Raw genomic sequence first — 13,745 nt, forward strand, 5'->3', positions numbered from 1 at the left:
TGGCGTTCCACAAGCTCCTCCATTACACTGTGAACAGAACATTTCCACGGATTTTCTACCCATTTATATTCAAATTCCTTTTGGGCCCTGGAATACCATTTCAAGATCACAGAAAAGGTTTCAATTTAATATTTATTGCACACCGTAGGCAACTGCCAAGTCCTCAATAACACAAAGCTTTGCAGCACACAACTTCACTCTCAAGGGCTGTGAATGAGATCTACCAACTAACTATAAAAACAATTTTGTGGAAGCGGGTGGGAGAGAACAGTAACTTGGGTAAAAGACGACACTACAGAGTTTGGAATGGTTGGGCAGGTCCTTCAGCATAAGCACAGGTACAGACGGGGGTGTGAAAATATGGTCCATGTGAAAATCTTTCCCTTAGCCCCCATGCCTTTAAGGGTGTTTTTCCATCTCCTCTATTTCTAGTTTTCTCTCTTCATACTTTCAGTTTATTTATATATAATGATCAACTCCCTTGCCTCTACTTCACCCATCTTTCTGCCCAGTACAACTTTCCTGGGGAGCATTTTAGCAAAAGTACTTAAAAAGCATTAAAAGTCCAAACAAATGATTCCAACAGTTTTACTCAGGAATTAATACTAAAGAAACAGGGATGCTTTCAAAATCTTAAGTTACTTTAAGTATTATTTATATTTGCATAAAAACCTACAAGCCTGACAGTGGAGAACTAGTGGATATATTAAAATACATCCATTAGAAGAAATTATTAAACCATTAAATTTGCTTTTCAAGGAACATTTAATAACAAGGTAGGTAACATACTTGTCTAACATGGTACTTTTAGATCATGGAAGCTAAAGCAAAACATCCTGTTCATTGGGTGAAAACAGCCTGCTTAATGGTGTACACTGCAATGACATTTAAAAAAATACTGCAATTATAATTTCAGAACTTCAAAATTTGAGTGTCAGTGTTCTCTTTTTCGTATGGGAAAGGAAAATGCTTTTGAAAATCATTTGAAGCTTGGATGAAAATTCCATGGCTATATTCTTAGGATCACTCTGTAGTCTTCATGATACAGATGACACAAGGGAAGCTTCAATTCAACCTTTTAGAGAAGACATTCCAGCTCGCATGATCTCATCAACCAGGAGAATGTTGGTGGCAATCACAGTGCTGAAAGGGGACGGAAAAATCAGATGGCTCAGATGTGACATATGAACCCCAAACTGTGGAAATTATATCCAATTAACTTTCTCCTTTCCCCTCAAAAACATAGAAGGCTAGTTTAGTTTTTATACTTTCAGCTGATTACATTTTTATGAAAACAAAAACAAAAAACCCCACGTAATTAAACATACCAAGTAAGAGTATGAGGATTCTCTAAAGGTTATTTTAGTTTTGGTGGTCTCAAACTTACCAGGAGTGAAGAAGCTGTTTCTTTACACAATAGTTATCCCATATGCCTACTTCAGCAGCTACCATTGGCTCACCTGTAAAGTAACCCAGTATTCTTAAAATCACACAGAAAGTTGGAAGATCAGAATGCAAAGAAAACAGAGTATTTTGTGATTTGCTCATCACTGATTATTCTCATTATCCAAAGTTCCTCAATTAGTCCAATTTTGCTCCAAACTACGATCTCTACTCAGAAGACATCCAGGGGCGCCTGGGTGGCGCAGTCGGTTAAGCGTCTGACTTCAGCCAGGTCATGATCTCGCGGTCTGTGAGTTCGAGCCCCACGTCAGGCTCTGGGCTGATGGCTCAGAGCCTGGAGCCTGTTTCCGATTCTGTGTCTCCCTCTCTCTGTCCCTCCCCCGTTCATGCTCTGTCTCTCTCTGTCCCAAAAATAAATAAAAAACGTTGAAAAAAAATTAAAAAAAAAAAAAAAAAAAAAAGAAGACATCCAGTAATAGTAATGTGCTATTTTGTTACCAAATGTTTGAACATCTCTATTTTTCCAGATGCATTCTTGTTTGTTCATATTAAAGTAGAGCACTTGAACTGGCCAAAATGGGCCTACCATTTCCCTCATTCCAGAAACCCTTTCTACTAATGTGAATGTATGATGCTGTTGACAGTAACAGGTCTTACAAATACTGCAGGATTCTGTTATCTTTCTTCCACTCTACTTTTCTCCAACATTCTTTTGTTTCCATTTTTTATCCTCCCTGATTTTACCTCACCTGAATCTAGTTCTCCCCCTACAAATAGCTGAGTTCTCTTACCTGTGTTCAAGTCCACACCTACAAGTTGACCTGATTCTGAATGTTCTGCTTGAACTTTAACTAGTGTTTCTTGAAGGTCAAAACCAGAATTCTGAGCAAGAACCTAAACAAACAAATTTAATCCTTTAAAAGACAGAACCCTAAGAAGTGATAAGAACCATAATTCCAATTAGTAAAAACAAAACAAAAACCCCTTAAGATAGACCAGTATTTATGTTCGTATCAGAGAATAACTAAATAGAACATTTGTTACTAACCAACTCATTAACCCACCCCAAGCCCAGCAATACACTGGTCATAAACTATATCCCTAAAATAGCATACAAGAGAAAACAAAAGAGCAAGCTTGTACCCTAGTATAACTCCTACACTGCAAACTCTTAAAACAGTTTATCTCCTGCCATCTGAAACTTCAGTTATTCAACTCCCTTCCACAGGAACCAAATACATTTGGATAAGAGATACCTGGCTCTAGTTATGTTAGGGAGAAAATGAATAAAACTTGTTTACTCAAAGTCTACATTATAAAAACGCCATTATCAAAAAGCTTTCATCAGCTAAATCATTTTGATGTAGTTAAGAAAACTGTTAAAGAATTCATACCTTGGGAATAATGAGCAATGCATCAGCAAATGCTTGCACTCCAAGCTGGGCCCTGCCCTTTACACTGGGCTTATATTTAATCAAGGCTTCTGCCATTGCCACTTCCACTGCACCAGCACCTGGAACTACACAGCCTGTTGGGGGCGGGGGGACGGAGAGAAATGCTAAGTTGCAGAGAAAACAAAACTGTAGAATCATTTTTAAGAAAATTAAAACACACACACAAAAGCCATCCATTTCTTGAGAATTTGGCATAACCACCACAGTGTTAATACTGCACTTGAAAGCAATACAAGCAACACATCAAATAGCAAAATGGCCCAATTTAACTAGTACTTGGAAGCTCTTGCAAGGTCTTAGCATTAGTTCATTTATTTGTATCCACTTTTAATCATGATATGCTATAAAAAAGCCTCGCATACCATCACAGGCATTTTAAAGGGAAGACTTTACTTTTGCATGGTGTCTGGCTGTGTAAATTACTGATAAAAAGAACACAGTATTCAGCCATGCCTTTCACACTAGCAAAAGAATATACAATAAGGATCTTACCATCATCAATAGCATTTTTAACAGCCCTCAAGCCATCTCTTATTGCATCTTTGATTTGAGTGAGTGTGTGCTTATTTGGTCCTTTGACCAATAATGTGACAGAGCGAGGGTTGTTGCATTTCTCAATAAAGGTGAATTTCTCTTCTCCCTATGTGAAAAAGATATTTTCAAAAACAGGATATGGTTATACAAAGAATGAAGAGGGGTTTATGGAAGAATAAGTAGTTTATTAATAAGAAAACAACATACCAATCACAGTAAAGCAAATAAACTACTTCATATAAAAGAAATGTGACTTTTCCCATCAATGGCTTATCATTACTATACATAAGCATCAAAATGTATGTAAACAAATCAAAAATATGATTCTGGGTTTGAATGAATTAATGAACGAAACATCATTGTATTATCATCTTCAGAAAGAAAATACACTCACCAATGTATATTCATAGACAAGTCCTGCATGTCCCAAACAATCAGGATTTAGGTCATCAAAAGAATTTAGAGCTACTCCACCACAAGCAAGAGTCAGCCTGAAATATTGGAAGTGTTTTAAGGGAGACCTGTAAGTGGCTTTGTTATGTTTGAAGAGATTAGTAATTTTTAGGAAGCGATCTTTCAGAATTACATACTGAAATTAGATATTCTGAAATGTATTTTAACTCAAGCCTTTCCATTCACCACCAACCAGCTAAAAACCAGTCTTTTCTCCTAACTCACCATTTAAACCAGGCTTTCAAAGTTAGGAAATACTCCTTTGATAAGAAATCTAAAGGCGAACAAGAGCTCTTTATTGTGGTGAGCTCTGAGGAAAAAGTAGTTCTTTGAAACCCCTTGATGCTGTCTCTCGACATGGTTACATACATACACACATTTCATGGTTTAAAATTAAAACAAGCATATATCAAAGTTCACAGCAGCATTATTCACAACAGGACATTTGAGGAAGAAACTCAAATGTCCACTGATAAATGTATAAATAAAATGTGATATATTCATACAATGGAGTATTGTTCATCCTTGAAAGGGAAATGAGATTCTAACATATGCTATACAACATGGATGAACTTTGAAACTATCATGCTAAGTGAAGAAGCCAGACACAAAAGGACAAATACTGCATGATTCCCTTACAGGAGGTACTGAATTTAGAGACAAAGTAGAATTGTATTTACCAGGAGTGGGAGAAACAAAGTTATTATTTAATGACTAGAATTTCAGTTTGGGAAGATGGAAAAGTTCTAGAGATGAATGATGTAATGGCTGCACGATAACGTGAATGCAATTTAATGCCACTGGATTATAATTAGAAAAAATGAGTAAAATGTTAAGTTTTATATTATGTGTATTTTATCACAATAAAAAAAGGAAAAATGTAATTACAGGAGAAAAAGCAATCCCAGTTAACTTGCAAAATAAATAAAATTTACATCACCAAGATAATCTGGTATCTGTACCTTTCCATATTTCTCCTTTTAGCCCTCCGCAGAGCTACTATGCCTTCTTTTGCAAGAGCATCTAAGGAAAAGGGGTCAATTCCCTGTGTCAAAAACAAGTTAGTTTTAATAGAAGTCACCTTAAAAATAACAATGAATGATACAGGCTCATTTATAAAGTAAAACTTCATTCTCACCTTTTGATTAATAACCACGAATCCTTTATCTGAATCACCACAGACTTTCTTTTTCAGTTCTATTATTTTTTTAACTCTATCTTCAATGAATTTTCTTTCAGCTTTTACAAGCTTCTCTCTCTCTTCTGCACTCTTGTAAAAAAAGCCAGAATTCACTTCTCTATTTAAAAAAAAGTTGGGGGTGGGAGGGGGAGGGAAATGTTTATTTTTTAAGAAGATAAACCAGCCAGGGGCGCCTGGGTGGCTCAGTCAGTTAAGCGGCTGACTTCGGCTCATGAGGGTCATGATCTCGCGGTCCGTGAGTTCGAGCCCCGCGTCAGGCTCTGTGCTGACAGCTCAGAGCCTGGAGCCTGTTTCAGATTCTGTGTCTCCCTCTCTCTGACCCTCCCCTGTTCATACTCTGTCTCTCTCTGTCTCAAAAATAAATAAAAACGTTAAAAAAAAAATTAAAAAAAAAAAAAAGAAGATAAACCAGCCGAAGAAATTGGGTTAGTCTTGAGATTTAACAAATAGTTAGTTAACTCCAGTCCTTATCCCTGGAATGTTTTCAGAAGTTATTTTCTTTTTTTTTTTTTTTAAATGTTTTATTTATTTTTGAGACAGAGAGAGACAGAGCATGAATGGGGGAGGGTCAGAGAGAGGGAGACACAGAATCTGAAACAGGCTGCAGGCTCTGAGCTGTCAGCACAGAGCCCGACTCGGGGCTCGAACTCACGGACCGTGAGATCATGACCTGAGCCGAAGTCGGCCGCTTAACCGACTGAGCCACCCAGGCGCCCCCAGAAGTTATTTTCTATAATTCACCCAAACCCAACTGAGGCAGGCATTACTATCCTTAGAGTAATCTCACACAAGTGACTTGCCCAAAATACAAGCTGCTCCACCTCTCCACTCCATTTGTAAGGGGCTATAGACTCACGTTTTTTCATATTCTAATGACACATTGCACGTGAGGATGTATGCATCTTCTACTCTTTTCTTCATATCAGGATGCCGCGCCCCATGGTCTAAAACAAGACCTCTGATTAAGCTGTTAAAATACATAATTTATAGTTATTGATTTCTAAATGATACATAACATATATTAATGAAATTCAAACACTAAATTGAGACTGTATTGATAATTTTCACACAATTGTAGGAGTTTTTGAACAAGACTTTTGGGTGAAACCAGGCAGGTTCAATTATGAAAAAACAATATCCAGAACATAACAGACACGACCCATTCAAACAAAAGTAACAACCCTTATCTTGTACAGGAAACTGCAGAGAAATAGTTGCAAATGGCTGGCTATCAAATTGTGATTACCTCCTTTAAAACATATTTCTCTTAAAGTTTGTTTATTCATTTTGAGAGAGAGCAGAGCATGTGGGGGGGGGGGGGGGGAGGGCAGAGAGAGGAGAGTGATCATAACCTGAACTGAAACTAAGAGTTGAATGCTGAGCCACCCAGGTGCCGCTAAAAATACTTAACTTGGTCATTGAAATATATATTTTAAATTCCCCACCAGTCTATTATGCTTTGTATCCCACAATTCAATAAATCACTGATGTAGCTCACTTTTCAGAATCACTCTGACTATAAACACATCATACCAGTAACTTCAAGAAGAAACACTACTGAGCAAACTAAATATTCACCTAGGAATACACACAGGAATTCAGAGACAAAAAAAAAAAAAAAGAAGTCGAAACAGATGTACTGTAAAAAGTGCCTGTAAATTTGGAAACATACCATAAGGATTTCATAGCATCCTACCACGTACCTTGTATCAGTTTCAGATTTATGTTTCATCTCCATAATCTCAACCATGAAGAGGTCAATAGGTTCATCTTGTTTTTTAATGGCCAAAATGGAATCCACCACAGCCTACAATAGGAGCATAACCATTAGATGAATTTGATTTGCAGAAGTCCAGACACTTATGCTGCTTGTTCTTCAGAGAAGTGTAGTTTCTTTAAAATCTCTGAACTGATCTAAGCCCTTCTCTATGAGCTAACAGAATACATTATTTGTAAAGGATTGAAGTCATTTACATTCCTGACATCTCAATTTATAATTAGGTAAAGAATCACTGACATCCCTACTATTTTATTAAAAATATTGACGACACAAGTTTTTTTCATAATAAAATTTCCATTTTATAAACCTTTAATGGAAATTCTGATTATATCTTTATAACCTGGTCAGGTATACTATTATTTGATTTTCTCATTTTACATTTTAGGAACACACATCAGCTACTCTCACTACCACAAAAAGGAAACTACTTATTTCACATGGTATAATACTGTGAATGTTTTTTTGTTTTTTTTTTAATGTTAAAAAAAAAAAATTTTTTGCCAGGGGGGGTTGGGTGAGTGAAAGAAGAGCGGTGGGGTGGAGACAGAATCCCAAGCAGACTCCCAATGTCGATGCACGGCTCCATCTTACAACCATGAGATCATAACCCAAGCCAAAATCTAGAGTTGGGACACACAATGGACTGAGGCACCCAGGAGCCCTGACACGGTGCAGGTTTCAGATAGCATCCTGTAACCGAAACTAGGAAGTATATCAAGGGTCTTCAACACAGGTGTACTGTACCAAATGCCACATTTAACATACCTCTGTTAAGACATCAGCAAGCTCAGCATGCACTTTAGTACGTAGAGATGTTCTGGCCACATCTATAAGTGTTTCTCTGTCCATTTCTTTGCTTACTTTGACTTGTTCCAAAAACTGAAGTGCCTTTTCTTTTGCAGCTTCAAATCCTTCTGTTATTATTCTGGGATGAAGACCCTACAAACATATAATCATATAACCATCATCTCTAACACTGGAGTTCTTCAATTAGATGACAAAGTAAATGTTTAAAGGAATATTATGGACCATTTATATGCTTTAATACAATAAAATGTGCTGACCTTCTGAATACATTTAAAAGGATAGATAGTCCTTTCAATGCAGAGGAAAAGAACAGACAATGCTGTAGCACAGAGTCAAAACCAAGGGAACTATAAAGCACACTTGGGTTTTCACTGTGCAAACCACAAGGAATAACGCCCCAAACTCAAAACTGTGCTCAGGGGGACCATTTATTCACATCTTTTATGAACAAAAACAGGGAGACCAAGGGTCTGATTTTCCTCTCTTCCCAGGAATTTCTTGGCATTAGATCACTACTATGGTTTGCTTTAACTTTCAAACTACTCAGGACTAAAAAAAAGTTGTGAATTATTTAAATTTACATTTTAGTTGGCTTTTTCTTTATAAATATGCCTAGTCCTGAATATCCGGTTTCTAGATCTCAACTACCAATCTATGTTATAGACATATATAAATCATATGCAATGCCACTTGATCCAAAAAAAAAAAAAAAAAAAAAAAAATATCCTGCAGGCCAAGGAAGGTTCTTGGTTCTTTAATCTGTCCAGGATCACAATAAACTTGTATAAGACCAGGCTCTGGTTCCAAGATTTAAGCCCCCTGCTCTTTACATTCTACTATACTGCCTCAGCTACTATTAACACATAAATTTATATAAATAAAATTCAGATTATTTCATGTTTACATAACTATCACAGAAACACAAGAATCATGTATACTTCAGAAATGTAGAGATCCGCCTGTTTCAGTAGTTCTCCAATGATTAGGACATTGGAAGTGGTACCATCACCAGTTATGTCATCCTGGGCTGTTGCTACTTTGGCTATTAAGGAGGCTGTTGGGTGTTGAATTTGCTGGAAGTAGAAAAAGAAGAAAATTACTTAAATTCAAACAGTCCAAATAAATATACCTTAAAATATCTGAAGGGACTCCTTTAAGAGCATCTATTTGCATAAATTGCCCAAATGTTCAGCTACATGTGGCGCTGATTTAAAACTCACCATTAACTATTTTACACATCAATTTATGGTAATAAAAACATTCACATATAGATTTGAGTGGATTATCTCCACTTTACTGATGAGGAAATGTGAGGCTTAGTTAAGGTTTATTGAAGGTGTGAGTTACAAGTAAGAAATAATTTCAAATCCATGCTTGCTTCTTTATGACAAATCTAGGACTCTTGTGACAATAAACCAGGTTCCTTCTTTTTTCTTTTTTAATACATATTTTTTATGTTTGTTTATTTTTGAGAGAGACAGAATGCGAACGGGAGGGGCAGAGAGAGAAGGACACATAATCCACCGCAGGCTCCGCTCTGAGCTGTCAGCACAGAGCCTTATGTGGGGCTCAAATCCATGAACTGTGAGATCATGACCTGAGCCAAAAGGTGGACACTTAACCAACTGAGCCATCCAGGCGCCCCTAAACCAGGTTCCTTCTAAAATTAAACCCCAGCAGCCTCCAGTTCAGTTGGAACGGAACAAATAATTAAAAAGAAAAAAAAGTTCCTTTAGCAAAAATCATCGGTGAATGCTACATCACCGAAGAAAGGTTTTGGGAGAACAGGATATTCATTATGTCTCCAACATCACCCACAGATTCTTAATTACAAAAGATCCAGACAATGCTCCTGTACTGCTTTTGATTTTTAAATCTCCTATTCTCCACTAACCTAGTGCAGGCTTTTGTCTCTGGGGACACTGACAGTTTGTCTGCTAGCACAGGTCACCACTTAGCCAACTAAAAACAAACTAAAACTAACCTTCTGGGTTAGCTAATCCTTACTGAAGATGTTTACAAATATCTGCAAATTGAAGGCATGGCACACTAATATCAAAACCCTAAATTTTATTCTGAATTCAAAACACAGGCAAGTCATTTCCTTTCTTGGATTTTAAGTGCCAGGTTTTGGAAACTTAGGGAAGAGTAAAACAATTGCTCCTCTCAACAGTCTTATATTCTTGGGACAGTGAGACTTAAAAACGGTAAAGCAAAGAGTTTTGTCTCCCCTTCAGCTGGAGGTGGAGATGGACCAGACAGAAACTGCGGTTTTATAAAGAGAAAAAATAGCATATGAATAATAATAATAATAATAATAAAGTATAGCCGTGTTATCACATTTTGCACCTACCTGGGTCAACCGCTTAGTTTTCCAAATTTTAATAAATTTTAGTAACTACAATCCTTTAACCAAGGACTTACATGGCAAGAGTAGGGATTCAAAAATAAGTTTGACTCCCCAGGGTTCCTCCTGGCACTGTACTGTCAGTACTGTTACCGATAATAATCCTTTTCTACTTCCTCCAGACCTGCTGAGGGCTAATAGTGATTTCTCCTATTTTGAAAATGAACATTAAAAATCCTCTTGCAAATTACACGTAATACGGAAAACCAAGACATTTTTGACCTAGTATAGCAGTCTCTCACCATTTCATGAAGCAGCACATTGCCATCTTTAGTAAGCTTGATGTCTCCAGCACCAGAAACAAGCCTGTTCAATGGGCAGAAATGAACCACAGTGTGACTTTTTCAACGGACACCAAATTAAGAGTCCCATTCAAATCCGGCTTTACCCAGAACCTAGGGAGCTGGGGCCACGCGGCTGGTTCTCTCTACCCAGCAATAGGAATGATGCAGTGCCCACCCCCTCCCTTCAGAGAAACAGTCGGCCGAACCCTTAGGGTTGCTGGAGCCCAGGGCGCGGGGGAGCGCCGCGCACGCGGGCAGCTTTGTTCTCCGCAGAGACAGCATCGATTACAAGAGGAAACGGCCGGGGCAGGAAACAGGCGCGACCCGGGAGTATGCGGGTAAGTAGGGCCGTAGCCGCGAGCAGAGGCCCGGGGGCGGCGAGCTCAAGGCTGTGGCCCCCGCCGCCATGCCCGCGACGGCGCGAGGTGCTTGGTGTCCGCCCTACCCTACCCGCCGGCCCCGCCTTACATCTTCATGGTGCCTTTAGGCCCCAAGTTGGTCCTCAGCACGTCCTGCAGTCCCCGGGCCGCGCTGATGTTGACCGCCAGCGCCGCCTGGGCTCTGGCTACCTCGGCCTTGGGGTTCAGGGTCTTCACGGCCGCCATAGCTAACCACCACAGGAAGAGGAGGAGACCCGGCGTGCGGAGTGCCTAAAGCCGACTCAGTGTGGCCTGGAGGCGCTACCCGGGTCTTCTGGAAAAGTCGGGCGCGCCCGGACCGTCCCCAGCGTGCCCGCGCTGCTGCCATTGGGCCGCGAGTCGGCCAGCGCCGCTCATTGGCTCGCGGCGCCTGCGGTTCCGCCCCTCGCGGCCGGGCCCCGGCGCCATTGCTCACGAGAAGACCCTGTTCCCAGGCAGAAAGGGCTCGCAGCGTTCCGGTTTCGCCGCCGCCTTGGCCCAGCTTGGCCGTCCCGGGACCTGAGGACGGAGGCGGGGTGGGGCGCGCGGCCGCTCTGGCGCCAGGCTGGGCCTGTGGGCGGCGCGCCACCCGGCATGATTGCAGTGTGGGCCGCTCTTTCCTGGAGGTCTCTGGCCGCCGGTGTAGGGTGGGCTTCTCCCTCCCCCACTCGCGCGGTTTGCCCTGCTTCCACCCCTTCTCTGCTCCCCGTCACTAGCGTTTTCTTGACTTGATACTGTGTACCTGTAGGGCTTCTAGGTGCTGTGGCGATGCAGAAGCGAATCCGATAAGGGCCCTCGCCCAATGTTTTAAGCCTAGAGAAGATGAGATAGAATGCAAGGTAGAAAATGCTCGATGCCTTTTTACCAAGCTGCAGGATTGGTGCCATGCGAGAAGCATGTCAGTCCACCCTTTGGGCTCCGGACACTGCTGAGGCCTCAGGCTCGCAAGGCAGGTTTTAAAACTTAAACTTGATGGAGTAGTGAGTCGTGTACGTTCTTTGAGAGGACTCCTTTTTAAGACAAAGAAACCCTGAAACATTTCTGCCCATTGTTTTCTAGTATCCAGTACCCCCCCCCCCCCATATTAGGTATTCAGTAATGCCTTGTGTTTCATTTTTATAAGTAGTAACGAAACTTGTTAGAACTCAGAGGTGCCAAAGGGTATCTGGTGAAAAGTATGCCCTCCTCCCTCTAGTTCAACTTGCTTTATAGACAAGCACAATTAACCATTATATACTCTGAATTTCCGAGAGGTTTTCTGAACTTACAAATTCATATGCATATAAATATAAGCATTTTCCCCACACAAAATGTCAATTTATAATACACACTGTTGGTGTATATTATACTTAAAGTATCTTGGTGATGATACCATGGCAATACGTATAGGGATTCCGCGTTGTTAGCAGCTGAATCATATTCTTTGTAAGAGTGACATCAACTAGCCATCTACTGTTTGATATTTAGGTTGTTCCCAGTCTTCTGCTACTGAAGCTGCAGTGAGTATCCTGGTATATAATGCTTTTAAGTGGGTTTGTATATTTGAGAATCATAAAAGCATATATATAAATTTGAGTAATAGCATTACACAGGAGACTTGTGTTTACTTGCATGCAGATTTATTTAACCAGTGTTGGAGATGTGCGGGGAGACATAAGCAGAGCTGAAGGTTGTGTAATTTCAGGCATGTGGTTGTAGGTAGGGAAAGGGAGTGGGTCTCCTGAGATAAAATTGAAGGGGGCACCAAACACTCAGTAATTGAGATCAACAGTATTTTAATGCGGTATTTTTAAAGTCACTATGAATGCAAGAAATCCACAATGAAGAAATACTGGAATCTTAATTAGGCATCTCCACTAACATCATACCAGGCCTTAGACAAAGTCTCAGCAAAACAGAAGAATCCACATGATCTCTGTAGAGGGAATCTATTTGTATGTGTCATTCTAGTCTCCGTTATCACACTTTCAGACAATTATTTTCATTATATGATACAAAAGAGAACTTTAATATTTTTTTATTTTTAATGTTTATTCATTTTTGAGAGAGAGGATCTGAATTGGGTTCTGTGCTGACAGCAGATATCCTCCTAGAATAGGAGAACTTTAGAATGTCTGGAGAATTTCAAACAAGAGGTCATGTTGTGGGAGCAGATCCATTTCAATACTTCATGGAAGAAATGTCAACAGATGTTTAGCTATTTGATACAGGAGGGATTTCAATAAAGAATAAAATTTTAAGGAAAGAACTCTAGTGAGGCAAGGTGGTATATTAGAATCCTAGAGTCCAACAATTTGAGTTTGAATTCTAGTTTTGCAGTATTTACCAGTAGGTGACTTTGGACAAGTTACTAAGCTTTTTTGACTCTGTTTCCTAATCTATAAAGTAGGGGTAAGTGAGATCTTAGAGAAAATTAAATGCAATTGCACGTATAACATGCTTTGTATTGTGCCAGACATGGAGGGTGTTAAGTAATTGCCACTTCTGCATTAATGTAATGTAATTAAACTATATAGTTTTCATAGCACCTTCACATATAGTGTTTCACTTGATCCTAATATGAATCCTTTGAAGTTTAGTAGATCAGTGTCATAAACCAGTTTCACCGATGATTAAATACACAGAGGTTAAATGACCAACAAGGACACTCTGTGTTATATGCAGAGAAGTCCGGAAATCTAGATTTCACCCTTGACTCCTTCCTTTGCCAGTCTCCCACATCTACTTACTCCCTGAACATTTTCATTTTCTAGATCCCCCTCTCTACACTCTATTCACTCTTCTCTATCCCCACTCAGGTTTAAGCCATGATCATTTCTTGTACAACTACTGTAGTGCCCTAAGTAATTGCTCCATCTTTATTCCCCATGTTGCTTAATGGAGCAATCTATCAAAAGTAAATCTACAAACCACAGCTCTGTTTATAATCCCTGTTATCCCCAGGACCTTAGACTGAAATCTAAATGCCTTAATTTGCTTCCAGGATCAACCACGTCTTGTGCCTACCTCTCTCTCTTTCTTTC

General features: G+C 39.6%; 2 protein-coding genes and 2 non-coding genes across 6 annotated transcripts in view; 1 reads left to right on the top strand and 3 right to left on the bottom strand.

Annotated features, from left to right (window-relative positions):
* Positions 1–114: 114 nt before the first annotated feature.
* CCT6A (chaperonin containing TCP1 subunit 6A) lies at positions 115–11,042 on the bottom strand. Of its 2 annotated transcripts, none has more exons than XM_058711465.1 (14): positions 10,793–11,042; positions 10,283–10,346; positions 8,572–8,706; positions 7,592–7,765; positions 6,750–6,853; positions 5,903–6,013; positions 4,984–5,143; positions 4,808–4,890; positions 3,787–3,883; positions 3,351–3,498; positions 2,799–2,932; positions 2,196–2,298; positions 1,388–1,460; positions 115–1,143 (listed from the first exon to the last, which is right to left on the bottom strand). In XM_058711465.1, the coding sequence occupies exons 1-14, from the start codon at positions 10,927–10,929 to the stop codon at positions 1,071–1,073; spliced, it is 1,596 nt and encodes a 531-aa protein (XP_058567448.1). In that variant the 5' UTR covers positions 10,930–11,042; the 3' UTR covers positions 115–1,070. The 2 variants fall into 2 exon arrangements, with proteins under 2 accessions (XP_058567448.1, XP_058567449.1); XM_058711466.1 differs by lacking the exon at positions 10,793–11,042 and adding an exon at positions 10,531–10,651.
* Positions 3,172–3,311, bottom strand: LOC131501765 (small nucleolar RNA SNORA15). The gene has a single exon (XR_009256892.1). It is a non-coding gene; the product is annotated as a small nucleolar RNA SNORA15 (small nucleolar RNA).
* Positions 7,879–8,012, bottom strand: LOC131501766 (small nucleolar RNA SNORA22). Its single transcript, XR_009256893.1, has one exon. It is a non-coding gene; the product is annotated as a small nucleolar RNA SNORA22 (small nucleolar RNA).
* The window catches only part of PSPH (phosphoserine phosphatase), a 54,960-nt gene continuing 51,751 nt past the window's right edge, over positions 10,537–13,745 (top strand). The window contains exon 1 of one of the 2 annotated variants that reach the window (XM_058711472.1): positions 10,537–10,662. The gene's annotated coding sequence lies outside the window, so the exon portion shown is untranslated. Of the gene's footprint in view, positions 10,663–11,344; positions 11,370–13,745 lie in introns of those variants that run through there. The other variant, XM_058711473.1, reaches the window with a different exon arrangement.

This window comes from Neofelis nebulosa, chromosome 18, assembly GCF_028018385.1.
Source record: "Neofelis nebulosa isolate mNeoNeb1 chromosome 18, mNeoNeb1.pri, whole genome shotgun sequence".
NCBI lineage: Eukaryota > Metazoa > Chordata > Mammalia > Carnivora > Felidae > Neofelis > Neofelis nebulosa.

What these genes read in the sequence shown, in the direction of transcription:
- CCT6A (XM_058711465.1), bottom strand. Translation starts at nt 10,929, where the DNA reads ATGGCGGCCGTGAAGACCCTGAACCCCAAGGCCGAGGTAGCCAGAGCC. An exon ending in TCGTGGTTATTAATCAAAAG is followed by an intron (nt 4,891 to 4,983) that starts GTGAGAATGAAG and finishes TTTTTGACACAG; the next exon opens with GGAATTGACCCCTTTTCCTT. An exon ending in AGGTGTGGACTTGAACACAG is followed by an intron (nt 1,461 to 2,195) that starts GTAAGAGAACTC and finishes GTTACTTTACAG; the next exon opens with GTGAGCCAATGGTAGCTGCT.